Below are 24,048 nucleotides of genomic sequence, written 5' to 3'. Positions count from 1 at the left end.
ACATCGTGTATAATACTAAGCATTGTCTAAGAATGCTTAGAGACTGGATCCCCTTTGGAGTGTGTGTGAGGGAATACTGGAGAAGGCATGAAATCAGCACAAAACAATCAACCCACGTCAAGATAGCCTGGGGCAGAAGTACAAATATAGAAAAAACAGATACAAATATGCAATCTGGGGAAAATTCCACATTAAAACTCTATGGAACTTGGTTACTTCTAGATTTAGGCATTAGCTAAGCAAGAGAGAGCTTTTATGGTCACCCTAACCATATCATCTTCAGTCAGACCTCACAATTAAGCATAAGACCCAAATCAAAATGAAGCCTTTAAGTCACAGGATTAAGATCTGCTCTGATCCAGCACTTACTCTTAACCTGCTTTATTAAGAGGATAGCATTACCAGCCATTTACAGGAATTAATAAGGCAGAGGAGGTGACGAAAGAATCCCGATTGCTCAGCAGGTCAGTAGCAGAACCCAGTTTCTGTCTTCTTCCCTGTAACAGTTCCTGTGACTTACTGACCCCTAACCAGACTGTGTCATCCTCATCAAGTCTGCCTTCCCTGTTTTAGAGAGAAGACCAATTTGATTTTCCTTTTATACTTTAAGCTGTAATAACATTTAAACTTGATGTGGATCATTTATGAATTCCAAGTACTTGCCTGGGTTTGCTCAAGCAAGTCCTATTGCTAAAAAGTGGCATTTGCTTAATGGGCTTCATGCCAGCCAATTTTTAGTCAACATAAAACTTGCTAAGTCAGATCATCCTGGAACTGGGAAACATGGAATCTTGTGCCCTAAATCCATCATTGTTTGTTGCTCGTGCAGAATCAATAGTCTCAAGAACAGACAGACCTAAACTCCCTGTTTCTCTGAATACAAAGCTTCATCCAGGTTAGGCAAGGCATAGCTGGAAGAGTTTTGCAGATTCTCTGCTGGTTTGTTTGCAGATTCTTTAGTAACAAAAACCTATAGTAGCTAACTCTGTCCTCTTGACAAGTCATAGACTATGCATTTAGTACAGCAGCTAGAAGAAAGGACATTCATCAGAGTAGTTAATGGAAAGGATACCAAATTCTGAGACATATATAGATTTAAGGATATTTGCTGCCATGTAGGACAGTCAAGAGTCTTTGATTTTCTTTGTGAACTGGAACAGCTGTAAAAGGAAAAAGAACCACATGGGATTACTGACAATAGTTTCTTTTTCATTGTGCATAACTGAATAAGCAGCTTATTACCCATTGCACATTCTGAAATTTTGGCATTATAATGCCTGAAATGTCAGACTTCAGGAAGAGTGACCAAGGACATGGTGACTTGTAGTTCTGCACTGAGAGCTACTTCCCCACTACCCACACTGAGCTTACTGAAAACCTGACAGAATGAGGTCACAGTGGACCAGCATCTATTGGCAAAGCCTCTTGAGACATTCTCTGAGTTTCTTATGAAGGGGATAAATGGTGTAAAAGAGCGCAAGGCTTGTGCCTCATTTTTGCTTGTTCCTACAAGAAGCTGCTGCCAAGTTCAGTTGCTTGTTGTTCCTACATGAAAAGCTGCTGTTCCCAGGTTCAGCTGTTCGTTGTTTTGCTATTTTTTTTTTTTCAGTAAGCATAGACTGGGTTTTTTTCCCTGCACCGACAAGAGGTTAGGTGCATTCAGGCCTGGAAATAAATCTCATTCAATGATCCAATGGTTACATGCTGGGAGATCCTTATTTTTGCCATCCTGATTGATGATTCTAAGCATCAATTTGTCTTCCAGCAGCACCCCCAAGTAGGTCTTGGGATTATTTGACTCTCTGATTGACCATCATGGAGCCCTACAAAGAGAAAAGTATATATATGATGAAATTTATGAAGGATTATTTTAAAATGTAAGAAGGAAAAATAATCAGACAAGACTTCAGGCTTTTATCTGTTTGTTCTTACCCATCATAAAAGGAGAGAAAAACTTAAAGGGGATTATGTTTCTCCTCAATAAGTTTTAAGAAGTCCCAAACACAGTTTGCTTTCAGTTCCCATGAGGGTTGTCTTAGTAACCTCTCTATTAACTCATTCTTCTTCCACAGGAAACTTTCACAGAGTGATGCAAAGTGTGCAATAAAATCTTCTTTTCAACTGAAGCAAAATATAATTTGGCATTTACGTTTCGTGTACACTGAGACTGAGAAATTATTTACAATGAATGGGGAAGGCAAGACTTAGTGGTAGGTAAAATACAAACAAAATATTACTTAAAGGCAGGTTTAAACATGAAAGTGACCAGGGAAGGAAAGTCTATGGTAATCATCTTTGTAACTGAAATCCACAATGAATTACTGATTTACCAACAAATAAACAAATAGAAAATGCACTGAGAGTTTTCTGAATCTATCAAATGAGAACAATCATGTCACAAACCATTGTTTAAAAATGTGTGAAATGACGAATGAAGTTCATGACATACTGAATTTCCAGAGAATATACCACATATGTAAATCCAGCCATATTTGTCCAAGGCTCAAAGCAAATGGAAACTAGGGCCAACACAGCTTTTACGTCTTAAAATGAAATTATGATCTTAATGCTTATGATAAGAAAGGAAAGAGGAAGGGAGTTCCCCTGGTTAAGTAATCTCTGCTTCACCTTGATATCTTCCTTTGTGCTTTCTATTTGAAATCTGATTAAAAGCAGAGCTGAGTGCCATATACTGCAAATACCCCCTGCACATCCAAGCACTTTCTATGGGACCAGCTCTTTTAGTGGCTTTTTCCTCTTTTTTTTTCCCCTTTGTAGACAGAGCACAGACCTGTGTTTAGAGCAAGTAAGAGTGGTAAGGAAGGTGGAGGCAAAACAAATGCCCACTGGTTGATAGAGGGAAGAATAGTTCATAGTCTACTTACAGTTGTTATTCTTATTCCAAGTTGTTTTAGAATTACATATATTGCTGGCATTTGTATTGCTCTGACTGTGGGAATGAGGATGTAAGAGTTCAAAACCACAAGTAATAAGTTATTTCAAATTAACTAAGAGTGCCCAAACACAGAATTTCAGGGCTAAGAGTGCAAAGTTCAATGTACAATTTATAGACAGGGTACCTTTTCTTTTCCTGCGATATGATACTGACTCATACCTTTTAAGATCAGTATTAAAGTCACACTGTTTGACTTTCAGCATAAACTAAGCTCTTGAGTTTCACCTGGTGATTCTCAAATCCAGTGTGTAACATTAGAAAGGCCTTAAACCCCAGTCTCAAGACTGAATGGCAGTGATTCTACCTCCTGTTCTCTCCAGAGCCAAGTGCTCTTTCAGTGTGAGCTTTGCAAGTTGTTTGCATTGACTGGTACTTGTATTTCTCACTCAATTTCAGAAGCTGCATTACCTATAAGAAAATGCACAGTTAAATACTCAGCAAAAATAAAATATCTAGCATGTCCCTTGCCTTGGTTAAGTCAGTAATATAAACTGGGCATTACTGTGCAATTTGGTGCCAGACCATTTTCTCATATTTTTCTCTAATTGAAACAGAAAAAAAAAATTGATGCAGAAGTTACCAGGTAAAGTTCAGAAGTCCCAAATATCACTCTAGCCTATTTTGCCATTCAGGACTAGCTCTTTCAGATATCTTCTCATATTTTGCCTAGCCTGATTTAAGTGCTCTATGCAACAAGGCTCTCTCCCTTTGAACATTAGAGATCAGGTTTATTTTTTAGTGCAAGACTAGTGAACGTTTTGTAGTGTAACACTGGTGAAAGGCTGCATCTAATAATTAGAGAAACAGAAAATATGCAATATTGGGGATGCAGTTTATTCTGGTCCATACATGATCTCTCCTCCTCTGCATCACTTGTGTCTGCTGCAGACATGAACATTTCCAAGTGCCATTAGGAGATGAAGTTGTTTGTTCTCTCCTCAGACCGCAGCTTCCCAACATCAGTGCAGGCTGCACAGGGAGCTCTCAGCACTGAGTAAGGAGAGAATATACTAATGGAGATTCTTCACATAGATAAAGGAGAGTAGTTTTGACCTCAGTGTATCATGAGTAAGACACCAAGCTGGAGTCTGAAGTACAAGTATCCACCTGTCTCTTGGGAAATCCTCTGTTTGCTCTGTGATAACAATAATGCTGAAAACAGGCGGGCACTGATGAAGACGTAAGACCAAGTACAAGGGAGGTACAAGCAGGGTGACATTTCTAAACAAAGTAGAACACTGCCTACTTTCACCAGACCTGAATTTTAACTCTGATAGTTTGCAAGGGCTTACCTGGAACTGTACCTCAATTAAATATTCATTCGTGAGAAAAAAATATTTGTGTTTCATAGCAAACAGCTCATATACAATTTACAAACGGCTACATATATCCTTAATTGGTTTTCAACCACCCTGCTAAACACTGAGGGCAAACTAAATCCATTTTATGTCAAGGCTGCAGATACACAGTCACCTTATCTAATCAGCCCCAGTTGCCTTAAAGGCAGTAACTCAGAAACAAAGAGGCTACCAAACCAAATAACTTCTGTGAGGCCTTGCTGGAGGAGAAGGGGATCAGGTTGATTACTGTTCACCTGCCACACTGAGGCATGCAGGTAACCTGAAACAAAGGGAGTTTTCAGTGCTTCCCAATGACACACCTACCCTGTGAAGTAATTACCTCTGACGCATGACACAAAAGATAAACAACAAGTCTTGTAGCATGTTGGCTAGCAACTCACCAAAACACTTTGGAAAATATCAGTGTGCCTCCTTTAAAATACTGGGTGAATTTCACCTGTTTACAGCAAGTAACTCAGGACCTAGGTATTTACTGAGTAGCACTCAAGCCTTCAAGATAAAGCTGACATGCTGCCTTGGATGTAACCAGGATGTCAAACAGACTTGATTTGTTCCTAGGAAGAACACAGCTCAGCAGTTCATTTATTTAATAAGTCGGTTATCTAGTATGGGTGGCACGATGAATTCTTTGGTCTCTATTAATAAAAGAGAAATGTCAAGATGAGAGGGGAAAATCTGTCATATGTAACCTTATGAACACCTTCTGTGCTATGGTTTCATTTTTGTGATGTCTCAGCATTCGCCAGCAGCACCTTTGGAGCTGTTTTTCCCTTCAAGTGCTTCCAGTGTGGGAGGAGAAGGGTGAGGTGCTGCTGGACTCCAGAAGTAGGGTGTTGTGTCCCTCCACCTGGTATCAGTTGAGGGTGAGGATTAGGTGACTCCAGAGCTGGTGCTTCATGAGCTAATTGTTCAGTATGTTTAATTATCTTGGAACGGTAAAAACGTTGTTGCAGCAATCAGAAATGAAGTAGAGTTTCTGTATCCAAGAAGGCTGGCTGGTTTTCCTACCCATGCTATTTGGCCTTACAGACCTTGCTTTTTGGCCTAATGGACTTTGCTTTGGGTAATTTGATACAAACATATATCCATTAAAATCTTCACAGTCGTACCTTGGATCATCTCCAAAGCCAGGCCCAGTTTGTTCCTGAGTGAGACCAGGAGCACAAGAGCTGGGAACACCTTGTAGTCCTGGATGAACCATATTGTCCCTAAGGCACGCTACGCTGTTACGTGCAACATTTTCCTGTGAGAAAGTGGGTTGTCCTTTGTTGTTCTCCCTGGCTGTGTTCTGCCTGCCATGGCAGATGTAGAGGGAGGGGGAAGTACAGCATCAAGCTGTGGCCTCCTTTTGCAGCATTCTGATGTAGGGCCATTGCTGTGAGCACTGGGGCTGCTGTCACAGTAAGGGCTGTGCCAGGTATCAAGGCCTGTTGGTGACCCAGCGTGTTGAAGTGCCCAGGGCAGACTTCAGTGTCTGAGTGCTCTGGATTGAGGGATGCATGTGGTTTCTTGCCTGCCACCCATAGGGAATGTGGTCTTTGAGTCCTGTTTGTGAAAGCCTGCAAGGAGGGCTCAGCTGTCTCCAGGTCTGCATGGCAGTGGTTCCCCTGCCCAGCCCTGCATGACTGCTCTGCCAGGCAGGACAGCAGTACAGAATGGGAAAGCTGAGAGCTCTGGCCACTGGCCTGGTTTCCCTTTACCTGTTTGACATGGTGAGGCAGGAAAACACCAAGAGGGCCTTAGAGATGGAAGCAAAACAGGGTGTGCATGTACAGCTGATTCACAGGGTGGAGTAAGAGCTGGACACACTGGCAAAGCAAGACACTGGTCTCACAGGTGGAGACTCTTGTAGAGAAGATGTGCCTGGGAGGGTTCAGGAACCTCCTGGAGAACTGCACCTAAGGTGCTCCCAGAAAGTCACATGGACAGGACCAAGAAAAGCACTTCACACACTTTATTTCTCTCCAAGTGCAATCATCTCTAACAACACACAATTTTTTCCCTTTGTGTTTGAAGGTTTGGGAACTCTCCTAATCCCAAAAGCAAGAAATCTAACAGCAAGGAATAATCTTCTAATGTATTATCTTTCCAGATATCTAAATGTACTCCTTCCCTGCATTCCTCTCAATGCCCTCCACCCCTGTCGCCTGAAATAACTGCTCACTCATCACTAAAGTTTAGCCATGCTGTGCTGTACAAATCCAGAGAGATAAGAAACAATATTCTTTAGATAACAGCACAGAGTATTGCACAATGTTCTTTCTTGTCTCAGAGTTCAGTCTGCACCCTTAGTTAAAAAAAAAAAAAAAAGGAATGTCAAAGCAAAAAACCAACCCCTCTTTACAGAAATTGCCTCAAAATGCAGTGTGCAATATAGTTAGTGTAGTGCTAAGGACATTTGAAATAGTGGTGCTGTTTCAAGTAAGATTGTGGCCACCATTTTCCCCATGGTTTCCAATGTGTAGTATTTGAAATGATGTCTTTTTCTGTGCTTCAAGTAGCAATTAAGTATTGTGTTTCAAATGCCACCACACATCAGTGGTGAGTAAATAATGGCTTAAATAAGAACTAAAAAAAAGGTTTGTTTGCTTTAGCAGGTGTTAAATTTCAGCAGGACAATCTAACTCAAACAAAGTCCTAAACAAAAGTTACTGGAATTCCTAGCTGACAACCTGAGTTTCATGTTAGACAAGGCAGATAATCAAAATAATCTCTGCTGCCTCTAAAATCTCTAACCACGGATTCTTATTGTGGCTGTAAATTTCTGAGATTGAGTTTTTTAACTTTAGTCAAAACAATTTTGTTTAAATTGCCATTACATGGGAAAATGATTGCAGAAACTGCACGGGGTTAAAAGATTTATTTTGTAATGACTATCCTTAAAAAAATCCAAGCAGTATAAAACTCCCACTGAGAAGTACATGCAAAATTAAATGTGGATTTAAGTTATTTTCTTGTTCTTTTGGTAACTTGCTTATTTCTCCCTTGAGAAGAAATGTTTCCAGTACCCCGATGGATTCAAACTCACACCCTCTGTAAGCTACCACATAATATCATGAAAAATATTAGGAAAAAGGTAATTGAATAATTTTAGACACAGTAATTAATTCTGTGTAACCCTTTTATGGTAAACTCAGCTGCAGTGAAACCCTGCTTATGGAGAAGAGAATGAGAGCCGGAGGTTGTTTCAATGCAAGCTAGCGATGCCTGTAAGTGAGCCCCTTCCCACAGGAGTCAAACTTGCAATCCTGCCAGAGCCCTTCAGTCAAGACAGTGGGACCAGGCCTGTAACCGAGAGGTTTGGTGGAGAAAATTCCATGACTTCACTATGACAGGCTTCCATGGTAATTCTTAATTGGTTACTTTAGATTAGCCTCTCAGCCAACCCTTGTTAATGTGAAATGATAACATTGAACTGTGTTCATGGTTTAAGTATAATCCAAAGACCTGCATGAAGTGCACAGGGACAAAGTCAGAAATTATTTTGCACTTGTGTGAGGACACAATCAGGCTGATTCTGTCAACCCAGTCACAGCAATCCAGCTGTTTATGGGCTTTATCAAACACCAGATTAAGACTCCATGTCTGCGCCAGTCATCTGTTAGCAGCCTGATTCTGCTACTTTTAGCCATGGTGCTAGTACCTGATTTCTTATGCAATCTTATTTAAACATGTGTAGAGGTGGAAGAGGTGAGTTCTATGTTTCTTGGGAAACTTGAGATGACATGAATGGAACAAGTTAGTTGGTCAGCAATTACAAAAATCTGAGGTAACTGGGGAAAATTGAAATTGTCCTGGTCAGTACAGTTGTTTGTCTTCAACTCAAACTAAATGCCTATGCCTGTTTTTTGTCCCAGACAGAGACAGAAGAGAAAATCTTTAAAATAATGGATTTCTTTTAATCTGTAATGTAATGTAATGTTATGTAACAGTTCTCAGGCTGGCTCCAGGTGTTCTGGGCTAGAAACAGGCTGCTGTAGGTTGTGCCAGGGCCTTCACTAGAGCATGTGTGAGGGCAGTACATGCAGGATGCAAAAGAACATGCTACAGCAGTCAGTAAACTTTATATTATCCTAAAAGTATAACAAGTTGGTTTAGCTATTCTTCATGTCTTTTTTTTTTTCATTAATCATTAATATTCAGTTAATACAGCAGTGAGCAGAATGTACCCACAGATCTATCCATAAAGAAAGTAATTTATGTCTGCTTTACGACAGTGTTGTGTAAACACTTGAGATGCATTGAGTACTGCATTTCTGTGGGAGTAGTGGCACATTTGGGTGAGCAAACACGACACTTTAGAGAAAATCAAGCACTTTCTGTCCTGCCCCAGACTACACTGCTACCAGCCTGCAAAAGTGTAAAAATAAATCAATGTTACTAATTAAAGAGACCGAGGAAGTGAAAATTACCCCAGGTCTTTAAAATTCAATGTTTGTCTTAGTTCCACAGCACTTCTGCTCGATGCAGCTTGAATACAGCATTAGAGAGACCGTGGTCTTACCCCAAACACTCATGGATTTAATTCAGTCAGGGTCAGGCCCAGGATGGGTACTTGAACAGATGAGGTGAGGAAGGAAGCCCAAGGGACAATCATTACTTCCCATCATCAGGGTGGTTTCTTACAAATGCCTTAAAATACTCTTCAAAGTTAGAAGTATTAATAAAAGCCGCGAGAGCCACGGATTACTGCAATAAATAATTCTACAACCCCGCTATTGCCCTGTCCCAAATATCTCTGTATGAGAAGGTGATCTAGATTGCTCTGTTCTTGATCCCTCAAATCAAGAGGGATTCAGGTTTCAAATGTCATTATTCAATTGTTTCTTTCTTGACAGATGTAATGCTGTTTCTCACAGTGCAGCTTCACTGCTGAACAATGAATGGAACTGACCCACATGGAGGATCTATAGGATCCTCCTCGGATTTGCAGCGTTCCCGTGCCTTAACGTGCATATCTAAACTGTCTCTGGGACCCAGTGGCAAGGTGTGTTGTACCCCATTGTGAGGCTACTGACTTCAGCCTTGCTGGCATTCTCCAGGATTCAGTGAAATGACAAGACTTGTTTAACCCTGTGCATGTCTTTTAAAATCTTGCTGAACTGGAGCCTGAGTAAAGCCCAGGTGCAGCAGGCATTCCTGTACATGCTCAAGGATAATGGTTGACTAATGAGTTCAGGGAGAGCTGATGGACAACTTATAGTGACTTCGATCTTCAGTACAGCTAATTTACATCCTTAACATTTTTAGAATTTCAGTATGGTGTCTGTACATCAGAAGGCACCGTGGCATACATACTGCCCTGTTTTCTTGCAGACATAGGAGCTTCGAATTCTTACTCTCAACCCTCCTACATTCCAATGCAATTCCTTTCCCTAATGAGCATGCACCCAAAATGACCTTGTGTTCCATTCTGCAAAATGGTGCACTGTTTCCTTGAATGCTGGAGCTCACGTTTTCACAACAAAAGTTGCAATTATTTTTCTGTGCAGCAAGATTTGCAACAAGACAGGCTTTGAAGACATATTTTTGGCCTCTCATTTGGCTGACAAGAATTTGGTCAGCCTGGTAAGAAATCTTTTGCATACAGCAAATTAATTTAATTGAAGCACACCTTCACATTAATCTTTTAAAAGAGCCTTCTGAATGTAAAGGCACATACTACTCCTCAGTCTGCTATTCCCTGTGCTTCTCAATTTTTTTTACTAATGAGGCAGGTAGAATCTGACTTCATGCAATTGATCATGACATTGTGTTAACAACTGTAATATAAAATTAGCTCCTTTCATGACTATAACATAATTTCCAAACTTCCCTCCATCACATGCTGTTCCTTATTTGTTACAGTTTATTCTTTGTCATTCTGGAGTCTCAGAAAACTGTGTGCTGTGCACTACACTGCAGACCAAGGCATTGGCAAGGCAGAAACTGGATCTATCTAATCATTAAGCACTACTCAGCCTTTCCCCCCCACAGCAGATGAGATTCACTGAGCACAAAACCTCATTGACATTCTTTGATGATACCTTTGATTTGTGGTGGTGGCAAAACTGCTTGTCCCAGTAACCTACAATTACTACATTTAAGTGATAAAACTCACACAAATGCAGTTTCACTATTTTAATGTTGCAGAACTACTTGCATTTTACTTTTGGCACAGGTTCTGATTTAATTCCCAGTTAAGTCAATGGGAGCTTCAAGAATCCTCCTCTTTGCTTCAGTGATAGGAAATAAGCCCAGCAGTCAAGGTTTATTCTCCAAATATTAGCAGAAATGCTTTGCTTATCAGGCAGTTGATACTGTTAGCTCAAAGGCAATAAAATCTTTGCATCCAAACATAAGCTTTTGTTAGATCTTAGTTGACAGATGGATTTATAAGTTGATAATACAATCTTGAATTTCTTCTTAAACTTCGTTAAATTAAAGCATTTGGGAAGTGTGGATATTGCCAAAATAGCTCTTTGAGGAACAATACTGAAATTGCGATGTCAGTGAACTTTGACTTTCCAACCATTGTAAAGTGTCATTAAAAGACTATTATAAAACTGGAATCTAGTTTTATTTTTGTTTGGATGAAACAACTGAAGACACATGGACAAGGGCAGAGCTAACCAGATATCAGATATCTAAACCTGCAAACTTAACTTTCTGCTCCCTCCCAAGCTTTTTCTCCAGTAAAGACAACTTAGCAGTGGGCTCTGTAAAAGATTCCATGGACTTTTATGTGCTGAGGGCAGGTCCTCAAGCACTGGGAAATTCCTGAAAAGGCTGTCATAGACTACAATGGACTTGTAATCAAGCTCTGAATGTGAGCATGGAGAAATTTCCCAATTTCAATTTCTAGATATGGTATCAGTGGTGGAAGTGCCCAACTTTGTGAAATGTGTAATTACATAGTAAGCTGTTGTATATGGCTTGGTAGTGGTCTCAATGTGGCAGCTGGGGAACACTTCTAGAATAGTACATGTTAATTCCTGAGTGAACAGCTTTTTGGAAGTAGATTTTCTTTTAATGAATTAATGAGCAGCCGCTGTTGGGAGGAATGCATTTCTCTTTCTTTCAACAGTGCTTCATATGTAGAACAAACACACATAATTTGTGCTGGTACAAGAATGATATGCTTCTAAATATATGGACAAAAGACATAGCCAAGATTGTTCTTTAGACATTACAAAGCACTGCCAGGCAAACAGTAGCATAATCTTTAGTTTAAACAATTCCGTACACCTGGAAATAACTTTAAAGCCATAATACAAATGGGTTCTGAAACCCTACAACAGGACATGGACAAACAGAAACAGCTTCTGCAAAGTTTATGTATTGCACTCTACTTGCCAGAAATGTAGTCTAAGTCAGGAAAAGGTGTGAACCAAATTGTTCAAAGTGCAACAAATTGATTATTTACTATAGCTGCTAGCAGACAAGGAATGTAAAATGTCATTCCCGGTCTGTGTGCTTAGCATGTGACAGACCTGTGATCTGGCAGAAGCTGCCCAGGAGTCTTTTGGCTCAGGCTCCAGATTAATACAGATCTTGCCTGCACAGACAAAATCCCGTGGGCGATGAAGGGCTTACACAAATGACTATTTCAGGGCTATGCCATTATGTTGCTGCTTTTCCAACCTGTATTGCTCCGAGAAGATGCTGGGAGCATTTTTTTCTACTGGCTGTAGAAAACTGGGGATTTCGGACACCCAGCTCCATGTGGCTTGATTTCTACATTCTTCTGAGAGCTACATCCAACAACTTCAGGGATGATGACTTCTGTAAGACTTAAGGAAAACAATTTGCACAGCTTGCTCTGTCCCATGCTACATTTGCCAAGCCAATAATTGCATCTTTCCTGAAACACTGTCTTAGCTGAACGGTTTGGTGGACTGGAGAAACTTCCACATTAATGTAACAATACTGGGCAGTTGGATCTTGACACTACTTGCTGTGGAGCTCTTCAATCACATGAAATGGCAGTCTGCTCTTTCACCTCTCCCCGTGGAGTTTTCTGACCCTCCTCTCATGTGTGCACTGATGTATCCACCAGGCCTGGAGACTTGAGGGACTGCAGCTGCCAAAAAACGTATATCCCACCCACCATCACACACTATGTATATAAATGGAGCATGAAAGTCACACATGGCTTTTATGAGTCAGGTGTTCTGGCAGCTATTTTTGAATGGCACTGAGTCTTGGTAACATTCAGCCCATTTGTTAAATGTTTACAAAGCACTCATGCTATATAAAAACAAACAAACAAACAAAAAACTCAAAAAAAAAAAAAATTCTGCAGTGACCTGAGCCCTGAGCCATTGGACTCTGTGCCATCCTGTCATGGAGGACTGGGGATGTGAGAATGTTCCTATCTAGAGCTCCAAATCAGCAAAACTGAATTAAGGTATTTTAAGGTCCAGAAAAGGGCAATGAAGCTGGGGAAGGGTCTGCAACACAAGTCCCATGAGGAATGGCTGAGGGAGGTGGTGTTGTTTGGCCTGGAGAAGATGAGGCTCAGAGGAGGCCTTATCGCTCACTATGATTCCCTGAAAGGAGGTTGTAGCCAGGTGAGGGTCAGTCTCTTCTCCCAGACCCTAGTGACAGGACAAGAGGACATAGTCTTAAACTGTGCGAGAGGAGGTTTAGGATGGACATCAGGAGGAATTTCTTCACAGAAGGGGTGATTAGACACTGGAATGGGCTGCCCAGGGAGGTTGGTGGAGTCACCATCCCTGGAGGCGTTTCACAGAAAGACTGGATGTGGCACTGAGTGCCATGGTCTAGTTGACAAGGTGGTGTTCGGTCATAGGCTGTGCTCAATGACCTCAGAGGTCTTTTCCAGCTTAGTTGATTCTGTGAAGGTAGCCCGTACACCTAGAGATGGACCCAACCTGGCCGCTCCCTGCCCGTTCCTTTTGCTGGTGTCAGGGATACCCAGGTGCCACGGCACACTTTCACAGTTAGACCAGCGCCAAAGCCAGCTGTGCCTGGTGTCAGGGGTACCCAGGTAGCTGTGCCTGGTGTCACCACCCCCTCGCACCCGGCTCCCATCACACTCACACCTGAGCCCAGCTGCCCCTGCCAGCCTTTCATCGCTGCGCTGCCCGACACAGGGACAGGCGACGGGCGGTGTTCTCTGCTCTGCAGGTCTGGCTAAGGATGCACGGCCTGAAGTGCGCCTCTGGCACGCTGCCTGCAGGCCCTGCCAATCCCACCCTAGGGCGCTGCTCCCCTCCCCAGCAGCAGCGGGCGGGAGCTCCCCCATCCCGAGCGTGCAGCGCCAGCGCTCGGAGGCGGCAGAGGGGCTCGGCCAGGGACGGGCCGCGCGTCCCCCGCTCCAGCGGGGCAGGAGGCGGCAGGGGACCCTGGGCGCTGTTCGGAGCAGGCCCCGGCCCGGTGCCGGTTCCCGGGCATGCGCGCAGAGCCCGCGGGCGCCACCCATGCCCCCCCGGCGTTGGCGGGAGCGGCGGGACTTTGCCCCGGGCGCGGCGGTGCCGTCACGCGGCGGCGCCCAATGGCCCCGCGCACCCGAAATAGCGCGCTATAAATGGCGCCGCCCGCGCCGCCGGCCGGCCCAGGTGTGGCGGTGCTGGAGCGCGGGGGCCGCCGCCCCGGGCCCGGCCGCCACCGCCCGGCCCTCCCCTCCCCTGGTCGCGGCTCACCCACGCCCCGAGCGGCCGGCTGGGCGCGGTCCCGGCCCGCGGGAGAAGCCTCGGGGCAGGGTGTGGCGCCCTCGGGGCCCTTGGTGCCTGGCTTTGTCACTTTTTCCTCCCTCAAGGACTCGCTGGCTCTTCCTGCAGGTCTTGGTTCGTTCCTCCCTTCAAAGCGTGCGCTTCACCTGCCTCTGCAGCAACCATGGGGAGCCGGTGCCACGGCGTCGTGAAAAACCCAAAACTGTCCTGGCAGCCATGTCCTGTGTGTGCTTTTAAAACAGCATCTGTTTGAGACCTGAGACTGCCTGTTCCCAATGAAGGAAGCGGGCTGATAAAGCTTATCGCCTTGGCCCGAGCTCTTCCATCTCTCCTGCATTAGTCTGAGCCCTGGTGCCACGGGAGAAGGCTGCAGAGATAGCGCAGGGCCAGGCCCTCTCTGGGCAGGATGCTGCGGGGAGGACACAGGCCTGCCCTGTATCGGGCTCCCCACCCGATACATGCACAATGAATGCATAAACCCAAATGTGGAAAAACCTAAGGCTGGATTTTCTTTTTATCCCCTTTCCACCTGGGAAAGATGGGGATGCCTCACCAGGAGGTAAGGAGAGCAAAACTGTGAAAACTGAAATGACTCAGAATGAAAGCAAATAGTCTCCTATTTGAGGATGTGTGCCTTTTTAAAAAACAGCATTAAAAATATACCAAGTTCCTCGCTATATTCAAGACTGCAAGGGCTGTAAGTGCAGTGGACCCCTTCCAAGATGTGTCCCTACTTGCTTGAGCTGTGCTGGTTTTGTGGACATGCTCCCAACACGTGTTCTTGGTCTGCACTGTGCAATTGCACCTATTCTCACGCTACTGCTTGGCCATAGTCCTTTGCTACTCTCAGATAAGGTATCTGCTGCAGGATCACTGGGTTTGGATTTGGGGTTGGGGTTTTTTTTTGTTGTGTGTTTGTTTGGTTTTGTGGCTTTTTGCTTGTTTGTTTTTGGGTAGTTTTTTGGTGGCTTTTTTGCCTTTTTTTTGTGAGACCTTGGTAAGATAATAAAGAATATGCATTTCCTGTTGGGGAAGAGTATCTTACATAATTTTTATACACACACATGCACATATATATATATATATATGATTTCGTACAGCTGAATTCTCTAAATAGGAAGTTTATTCTCTTGTTGCCACTGGATTCAAGGAGAGGTATTTACTGAAATGTTTAGCATAACAGCTGGGGAAGAAGAGTGATCATCAAATGAAATTATGAGGTGGCAGGTTCAGAAGAAGGTACCTCTTCACACAAAACAGATCTTGGGTTACTGCTACAGGACGTCAGGAAGCATTTTAAAGAGCAATTAAGCATGATCACGGAAGAAAAATCTGTGCAGGGATGTTCAGCACAAACAGCTCTGATTCAGGAACTCTTTGAGGTGCAAATCCTCATCCTGCGGAAGCATTTTGGGGAGCAGCCTCCTCTCTGCTCATGCTGTCATTAGGCAATTCCTGTTGGCTGCTCTGGAGATAGTCCGGACTGGACTTAAAGTGCTGCTGTTCTGACCCAGCACAGTCATCCCTACATTTAACTGTCATTTCATTCAACATGTTTTTTTTTTTTTTCCCACAATCTTTAAAAAGTCATAGACAGCAATTCTTGCAATAAATCTTTGTGACACAGAAATGCTCTTTCTTTATGTTCTGTACCTCTCTTGTTCTCCTGCCTGTTATTTCGATTGAGGAATGGAAGGTTGCTTCACTGAGTGTTTGTGTAACACCACATTATCAAGCTGAGCGCTGGTCCGTGCCTGTATTTCCTAGTTAATTATTTGATATAAATAAATATTAATAATCTGTATTTCTGAAGGTGGCCACAAGCCAAAAGGCTTGCTGCTTGTTTAAACACTTGAAGTAAGAAACTGTGGAGCTCCAGTCCTCGCGTGCTGGCAGAAGGAGACAGATGGGCCATTTGAGAAAGTGATTAAAATACCAGCAATACCTGCCTAAACAGTTACAAATTCCACACTCCACATCTGCAAGGGCTTGTATTTATTATCTAGGGCACGGGACCAGGCCTTGTGAGCCTGCTGATACTGAAGGGTGAGAGCAAGGATGAGGTGCCTGTGCTGTGGGGGGCTGAGTGATGCCAGCCCCCCACCTCTGCCCTGCCTAAGCCTGGCTGAGGGCCCATGGGCAGCTCCTATTCCAGCCTTGCTGCTGGAAGGAGGTTTATTGCCACCTACATTTCTGTTGAAGAGTCAGTTTGGGCATATTAATATTTGGAGGGTTTTTTTTTTTCAAAATCAAGAAAATTTTAGGGCTCAGGAGTGGAAGTGCCCTGAGATCACATGGAGAAAAGGAGCATGATCATTCCATGGTATTGAACGATATTCAGGCATGAGTCTTCTGAAAAAGATTCCTTTCCTGTCAAGGCTGGAGAACCTCTATAGACTCTCATGTCCTTTTCTAAACATAGTGGAAATCCAGTGTGTCAGTCATAAGGCAGGGGAGAGTTATATGAGGGAAGGCCGTTTCCCTAAGGAGAAGTGAAAAGAGGACCTGTTTCTGCTGAGGAGAACCCTTGCCGTATGGATTGGATTTTATAGCAGTGTGTGGCTCTTGGGTTGGAGGCACAACTTCCCACATGTACAAGGGTCCAGCTCAGGATGGATGTGGGCAAAAGCCAAGCAGTTGAGCTGTTGTTCTTCCTGTTTGTCTCACCTGTGTTCCCATTGCTCTGCTAATTGATGGCAGGTCAGCGAGAGGCTGCATATGGAATGGGAGACAGCAGCTGCTTGCAGAGATTGACCATGCAAGCCCATCCTGCTGAGAAGTCATGTTTCTTTTACATGACTGCCATCTCTGTTGCTGATAACCACGCAGATTGTGGTTTTAGCAGCCCCTCAGAGACAGCTGTTTCATGAGGATGAGGAGTTCTTCAATAGCTGCTTAAACATGAAACTACCTTGGGCTTTGTATAGTGCTTTTCTCCAGAAGTGAGTTAGCATATACTGTAAATAAAGACGGTAAAACTAAATTTATTCTTTAGTTGGAGGACACAGGCCTGGAAGGGGTGGAATAAGGAGCTCAGTCCCACAGAACCAGCAACAGGGATTGGGCTTCAGCCCAAAAAAAGGGCTGCAGAACAATTATTCCACCCGCCCCACACTCAACATACATTTATACCACATTGTCTGCACTGCCATAGCAACCATCTGTACTTCCCAGTAACTTTTTAATGAACCTCAGACTGGTAGTAGGTGTCCAAAAGTCCCAAGTCTGAAGTCACACAGGAAGAATGGAGAGGTCAGGGGCACTGGCACTGCATCCTTGTGGCTGATGGATTTTCCAGTCTATGTCCCACGCTGCTGTGGCACCTCCTAAGCTCACGCAAAGTTCTCAGAGTACTAGGGAAGAGCTCTCCTGATTCCTGTGAATTTCAGCTCCTGAGCAATACCTGACCTAGATTCCCTTTTAGTTTTCCTTCAGTTCATCCAGTCCATTCCCCCAGACACTTCTAAAGCCCTATATTGTCTGCAAGGCCAGGTAGCTCCTGCAGCCCAGGCACGGGGTGTAGATTGTTCCCACGGAGCAGTTCATCAGCACTTCTGTAGGGACTGCAAGTCACCTGTGACTGGGATGGCAGGGGATCTTGTGTCTCAATAGCATTTGGAGGGCAGCAATGTTTTCTTGGAGTGGGGCAGTAGCTGAGACTCTTTGGAAGAGGAAATCAAATTGCCTAAAGGTACAGAGGTGGTGCCACAAAGGCATAAGGAAAAAAAAATTTTTTTTTTTTAATTTTCCAGGAGAAAGACTTATCTTTATTCACTGGTATGTCTCCAGACAGTGCTGATTTACATATATAACATATATAACATTTTCATTCAGTCTGTGTTTTCCACTAACCAGAACTAGACAGTGCCTATCATTTGGGCAGTTATATACATGAAAATACATTAATTTTGATTTGTAATTTTTACATTTTAGTGAATAATATTTTTGCTCTTCATTTGGTGTGCCAAATCTGCCAGGGGACCTCAGGCACAAGCACTGTTCTGTAAGAAGAAGAATGTTGGCAGAGGTGGCTCCCCAGTGCCATGGAGAGCATGGGCCCATGGGGATCAGGTAAACTCATGCTGGCACTTTCTATTCTTCCTTAACCTTTGGCCATATGAGGGTTTGGGCAGGCAGCTTGCAAGGTTGGTCACCCTGGAGTAACCTCACTTCTCCAGCCTCAGGACATTCACTTGCCTCTGCTGCCCAGCAGAGAGCCCAGGGCCAGCTGTCCCCTGTCAGGCACAACTCTTGTACCCTTTGGTACCCCCCAGCTCCCTGCCCACTTGTCAGCTTGTCCCTGCTGCACGATTCTAGCGCTGCTTTGTGCAAATGTTTTGGGGCAAGTGGAAGGAAATGCAGCAGAACCTGCCCAACCACTGATCTGTCTACTAGCAAGATGCCCTCTCTGGGTCAGTGCAGTGCAATTTTATTGGCATAGGAGCCTGTCTGACTCCTAAGTAAATTCTGTTGTCACTGCTATCTTTAAGTTAGAGCAAACTTAAATAATTCCCACTACTCAGCTGAAGGAATGTGACTGCCAGGCTGACTGCAGAGCGCAGTCGTGTCCTTTCACCAAGAGTCCTTGCAAAAGGTGTCTTGGGAATAGCCATTATAATATTTTTCTTTTAAACTTAGGTACACCTTATCCATGTGAAGAAATATTTTTCATCAAATAAGCATTCCTGGTGCCCATGCTGCTGTTATCATTAAACAAATATTTCATTTAGGGGGTATGGAAACAGATTTATGAGGTTTTTTATCAAACACAACCATTAGCTGTTGACAAAAGAACACAGATTGCACCATATTTTAGGGTTAAGAGAATTGGCTCTCCTATTCTAATATATTCTCCAAATTTATTGCAAGGTAATTTTTACCTTGCAATAAATTGTAGTAATATTTTCATGCCACTTTTTTTTTTCTTAAATACAGATTTTGAAGCGTAGGTATTATTTACAGGCTTGGATGTATTTGTAAATTCTAGTGATGTAAAAATGGCACTCATATGAATGATGCTAGAGGAAAAATATCTACATTTAAGTTTTCACAAAATTTTCCACAAGTGCCCTCCACCCATACTACAGCAGGTGGGGGTGAAATCCCAAGCAACATTAGCTGAACCACCTTAGGCTGACCTTGTAGTCTCTTGACAATTTCCACAACATAAAAATCCAAACAAACTCTTCACATTCTACTTAAAAAAAAAGTGATATGAAGTCAGGAGCCTGTCTTTACAGATATAATGAAACATGCTTTCTTTTCTCTACTTGTGAGTTGTTCATATCACTTCAGGTAGGTGAGGACAGGGACTCTCTGAACAACACTTTTAATGTTATGTGAAGATTAGCAGTGATGTACATACTTTGGAATTTCTCTTCAGAGTGTTCTTGACCTTTCATAAACCAATTTTACTGAATTATTGCAATTGGTATAAATAAATAATTTTTCTTACAACAATTTAAGAATAAAAATAACGTCACAGAGAATTTAAATACTACAACTCAACACCCTCTAATTAAATTTCTCAGCAAATAAAACACAAGGTAGAAATGGCAGAAATTAAAATCTTCCAGCTGACAATTGTTCCTTGGATAATTCCTAAAATAAATACTAAAGTTAGCATTCAGTGGCTTGAATCTTTTTTGCAAATATCCACACCAATCCTCCTAGTGATGCTAAGTCTCTTGTAAAGGTATGAGAGGACGTCCAGTAATGAGTAATCCCTAAAACTGATATTTAATATTCCACTAAAGAAGCTAACATATTTACAGTTCTCACATGCCACACCTTAATGTCCTTTTTATTTTTTTTAAACCAGATAAAATAAGCCATAATAAGACTGATTTGTATGAAGTCATGATAAGAGTCTCCATTCTCATGAAAACAAATCCATTGTAAAGCCCTGGTCCCACTGACTTCAACATCTAAACCAAATTTTCACTGCCAGCCTTTGACTCCTATCTTGTGTGTCACCAAAAGAAACAGAGCAATTGTTCTCAAATACTAGCAAGCAGGTGGGGTGAGCATGGAAGATTCTAGTTTCAGAAAGATGACATCTATTAGGATACTTTTAGGAATTAATGATAAATGAAAAATAGAGCACAGTATGTTGAGTTACTGTGACATAGACCCCAGAGTTTACAGAGGAACAGTTCACCTTTAAAAGGTGTCTGTGCTGTGCTAGCCTAATTTTGACCTCAAACCATCTGACTGTAGACACTCAGTTTAACACATTCAAACCTGTTGATCCTCAAACTGCCGAGTGGATATGTTGGTGGTTATATCTCATTGCTTCTGATTTTTAGCCACCCACAGAGACGGTGACACCTTCCAAGGGAGCTTTTCCATCTAAGCAAGATCTGCCCTGATTATCACTGAGTAGTTCTAGCCAGGATGGGTGGAAGGCAGGGCCTGCCTTTGAGGTCACATATCTAGGTGGTCCAGGGAGGTCCAGTGGACCCTTTTGAGGATATGGGGTGTGGCTCAAGCCCTTGAATGGTGTCATTCCTGATATTCCACTCTCAAGACTGGGATCTACCCTGCTAGGTCAGCACATATGGCAGACAACACTCTGATGACCTTTAGGAACAGTAGCCTTTGCTCCATTGCCTGCTGAGGTGCCTGTGTGAGACTCTGTCAGGGCTGAAGAGGCAGATGTGCTGATAGCTTTGCTGTTAGTAATTTCTCAGCTCCCTGTCAGCCCCCAGGCCCATCCTAGCTGGGTCTGTCTGTTCCATCTGCCCTGGGCAAAGGGGAGAGGGTAGCTGCTGGCAACCCTGCAGTAGCAGCCACATCAATCTCCTTGATTGTCTCTCTAAAGATTATCCTAATCCTCTGTTGCCCATTAGAACCATTTTGGTCCAAGCCCAAAGGTAAAATTTTATTACCATTTCAGTTTTCAGGTTTTTGATTTTTACCCTAAACTATGGAAAACTTGTTTTTTGGTATCTTGCCAGGTTGCATCAGTAAGCTGACACTGGTCTCCTGGTCACTGCCACAGCTGTACATTTAGGGAAGCCCAGTCCCTAAGCCTGGGGAGATCTGGAGAGAAATATTATACAACCCAAAGGGTATGACAAGCAGGATGGATGCCAGAACGAACTTTACACTGAATAACCTCTGCATGACAAATGCTAAAGTAATGTCTGCTGCATCAACCACCCACGGCCATGGTGCAGACTGTGGGCAACAAATATGTGGGTGTGCAAGCCTGCCTTTGAGGGAAGGCTCTAATCACAGGTAAAGGTGCTTTGCTTAGCGTTATCAGTGACATCTGGTGGTGACAGACAGTAAAGTAATTTCAAATCTTGTAGGAGTTTGAATGGCTCATCCCAAATGAAGTATTTTTGACAAAGATGTATTTCCCAAAGTGTATTTCTTTCTGAAAAAAACACATGGTGACCATACTCCATGCCAGGAGCAAACACTAAGCAGATCTGTATATAGCATGGGATCTTTTGGTGATGGGAAACACTGGGACCAACGAAGCCACCAAAATATGTAGTGTGCCTGAAAAGCAGTTGATAAATACCTGATCTTTGTTACTGTTAGCTGCACAGAGCCTTGTGAGTGTTCCAGATCTCACAGCCCTTCTGAGTCAATGAGCATGGCAGCAATTCAGCAGCTGTGGGTGGGGGACCAGTGTCAGCTAAGGCAGGGAGAATCATGAGAGCTGCTGGGGGTTAAGTGGTGAGTGGGCTGGACTGAGACTCCACACAGCCTCCCACAGCCCCTGTGGGGACTGCAAGGGAGAAGCTGAGCACTTATCTGGACCCTATTTCTGTCTTCCCAGCCCCTTCTTGGGCTGGACACCTTTTGTAGAGGACAGCATTTCTCAGAAATGTGGTTCTTAGCTGAAAGCAGCAGAACCAGTGCACATGGAGATACATCTTCCTTAATTTTGCACTTAACCTCATGGTGTAAATGGAAGACTTTTTTGTTTCAATATCTTCTGTGAGAAGTTCCTTTCTGATTTTGGCCCAGTTTTGCATCAGAAGCTTTGTTCATACAGGAGACTTGTTTTGACAGTGGCTGGGGAATTTGCACCTTTTCCTATTTGCATGGCCATGTGTACTCTTCTTTCTTCTTGGGTAAAAAATGGAGAGGGTTATCTCTTCAGAAAAGCACCTTCTCACTACCTGTGTGCACCCCACTTGCTGCTCTTCTGAATTCAGCTCTAAAAAGCAAAACTGGAGGACTTTGCTGTGATTTTTAAACTTGACAATTCAGTAAGGTAAGCATTATCCAATAAATGAACAGTGAAATGAAACAAAACCCAAAACTCAAAACACAACTAAAATCATATATGAGACATCTGTGCATGTTGTAATGTCACATCCTCTGTAATGTGTTCTGCTCTTCTGAAAATGGTTCTTGAGAGGACATTTCACACCCACAGATTTCTGAAGCCAGCATTGAAACTTTCAAGTTTCATCTCACCTTGAAGAACAAACAGTTCTTGAAGCAGTTAACTTTGATAAGGCAAGTGCAAAAAAAGGACAAAGATAGGATATCAGCTATACTGAAAATATGTCTTTCTTTTCATAGCCTGTTCCTCCTGAGAAGCAGTGACAAAATAAAGACCTCTAGATCTGTTAGGTTGGGAGAATGATCCTCTCCTTTAAGCCTGCCAGAAAGTTTCTTGAAATCTCAGCACATCTGTAACAAAATGTGGTTGAATCAGATGTTTAACATTGGGATTTAAGTCTGGATTGTGATTATTGTAATTTTGAATTTCCAGAAGGCATTCCTGTAGAAAAACACTTCATTAACATATTGAACTGTCAGCAACTCCCTGTGTTTCCACAGATATATTCACATATCAAATTCAATAATTTGGCCCAGCAGCCCCAGTTGGTGACATCCCCAGTCCCTTCTCCTACCTGTGGAGCTGTCTGTGTGCTCTGGTGACTCCTCAGCCAAGGCACAGGCAGGGAAGGAAACGTCCCCCTCAAATATTTCCATGCAGTTGTTTATGAGGAACTCCACCAGCACTGTCACCTGCACACAGAAAACAGCCCATTTCAGTCAAGACAGATTGAAGATTTTTTCCTCACCCTGCCTGCTATCTTTGCAGGAAGGACAGCACAAAGCAGGTTGGCTTCTGCCAAAATCCTGGCTAAGGGTGAGGTCTAAGAGGTCTAAGGGTGAGTCCACCATGGGGGATAAGGCCTGATGCTGCAAACAATACAGACAAAACACCATCAGCCACAGCTTTGGCCTCTCTGCCCGAGGGCCCAGGGGTGACAATGGCCACGGGTGCCCCTTGCCCTCCACATGCAAAGTCTGCAGGAGCTGTGCTGTGACTTTGGGGGCTGCAGGGCAGCTGCTGCTTTTGCTCAGCACCCCCAAGGCCCAGGGGGGCTGCTCTGTTCAGCTGCTGCAGTGGCAGTGGGATGGATCCCTAGGATGGCTCTCAATTGCCCCAAGGGAGCGGCTGCTCAGTGAGTCCAGCGCACCTTGTCATTCATCTCCTTCTGCACTTCCAGCGGGAGCGTGCTGTCCGTGCCTGGGCTCAGCATGTTTGGGCCAATGCAGATGGCCAGGTTGCTGGAGTCCATCCTGTTGGTCTCAGCATTTTGGCTGATGCGGTGGAGCAGGGAGAGCAAGAGCTTGAGCAAGACGAGGTTTGGTCTCGGCAGCTTGTCAGCCACCCTGTGGGAACACAAATAAAATGTCACCTTAGTTGATGGTGCAGTGGCCTCTGCTTCTTGATTTGAGCAAGTCTCCATTAAACTTAGAGCGACACCACTTCCTCCAGAAAGAGGCATGTGTGTGCTCTCTGTATCTTTCAGAAATCCCCATCTGCAGCTGTGTGGGGTTAATTATGAGACCTTGAATTACAAGGTCTTGACTGAAAGGCAGCATTGCAGAAGTCCATGTCCTGGAATAGATGAGGTGACATCAGGAGATGTCACTGGAGGCTTCCCAGCGCCTATGGTTGTGCTGTGGGGCTTTCAAAGCTCTCCCAGTCAGCCCCCACACCTACTGTTCCTGAAGAGCAAAACACGGTGGTGGTCTCCATGTGCCCGACCTCACCCCCAGCAGATGT

At 43.6% G+C, this 24,048-nt stretch overlaps 1 protein-coding gene across 1 annotated transcript; it reads right to left on the bottom strand.

The window, feature by feature from the left end:
* Positions 1–1,735: 1,735 nt before the first annotated feature.
* LOC136555135 (T-cell activation Rho GTPase-activating protein-like) lies at positions 1,736–23,529 on the bottom strand. The gene is made up of 3 exons (XM_066547727.1): positions 23,456–23,529; positions 22,880–22,997; positions 1,736–1,823 (listed from the first exon to the last, which is right to left on the bottom strand). The coding sequence occupies exons 1-3, from the start codon at positions 23,516–23,518 to the stop codon at positions 1,750–1,752; spliced, it is 255 nt and encodes an 84-aa protein (XP_066403824.1). The 5' UTR covers positions 23,519–23,529; the 3' UTR covers positions 1,736–1,749.
* Positions 23,530–24,048: the final 519 nt, after the last annotated feature.

This window comes from Molothrus aeneus, chromosome 3, assembly GCF_037042795.1.
Source record: "Molothrus aeneus isolate 106 chromosome 3, BPBGC_Maene_1.0, whole genome shotgun sequence".
NCBI classification, from domain to species: domain Eukaryota; kingdom Metazoa; phylum Chordata; class Aves; order Passeriformes; family Icteridae; genus Molothrus; species Molothrus aeneus.
The sequence above is the reverse complement of the archived record's forward strand: the minus strand, read 5'-3'. Positions and strand labels throughout refer to the sequence as shown.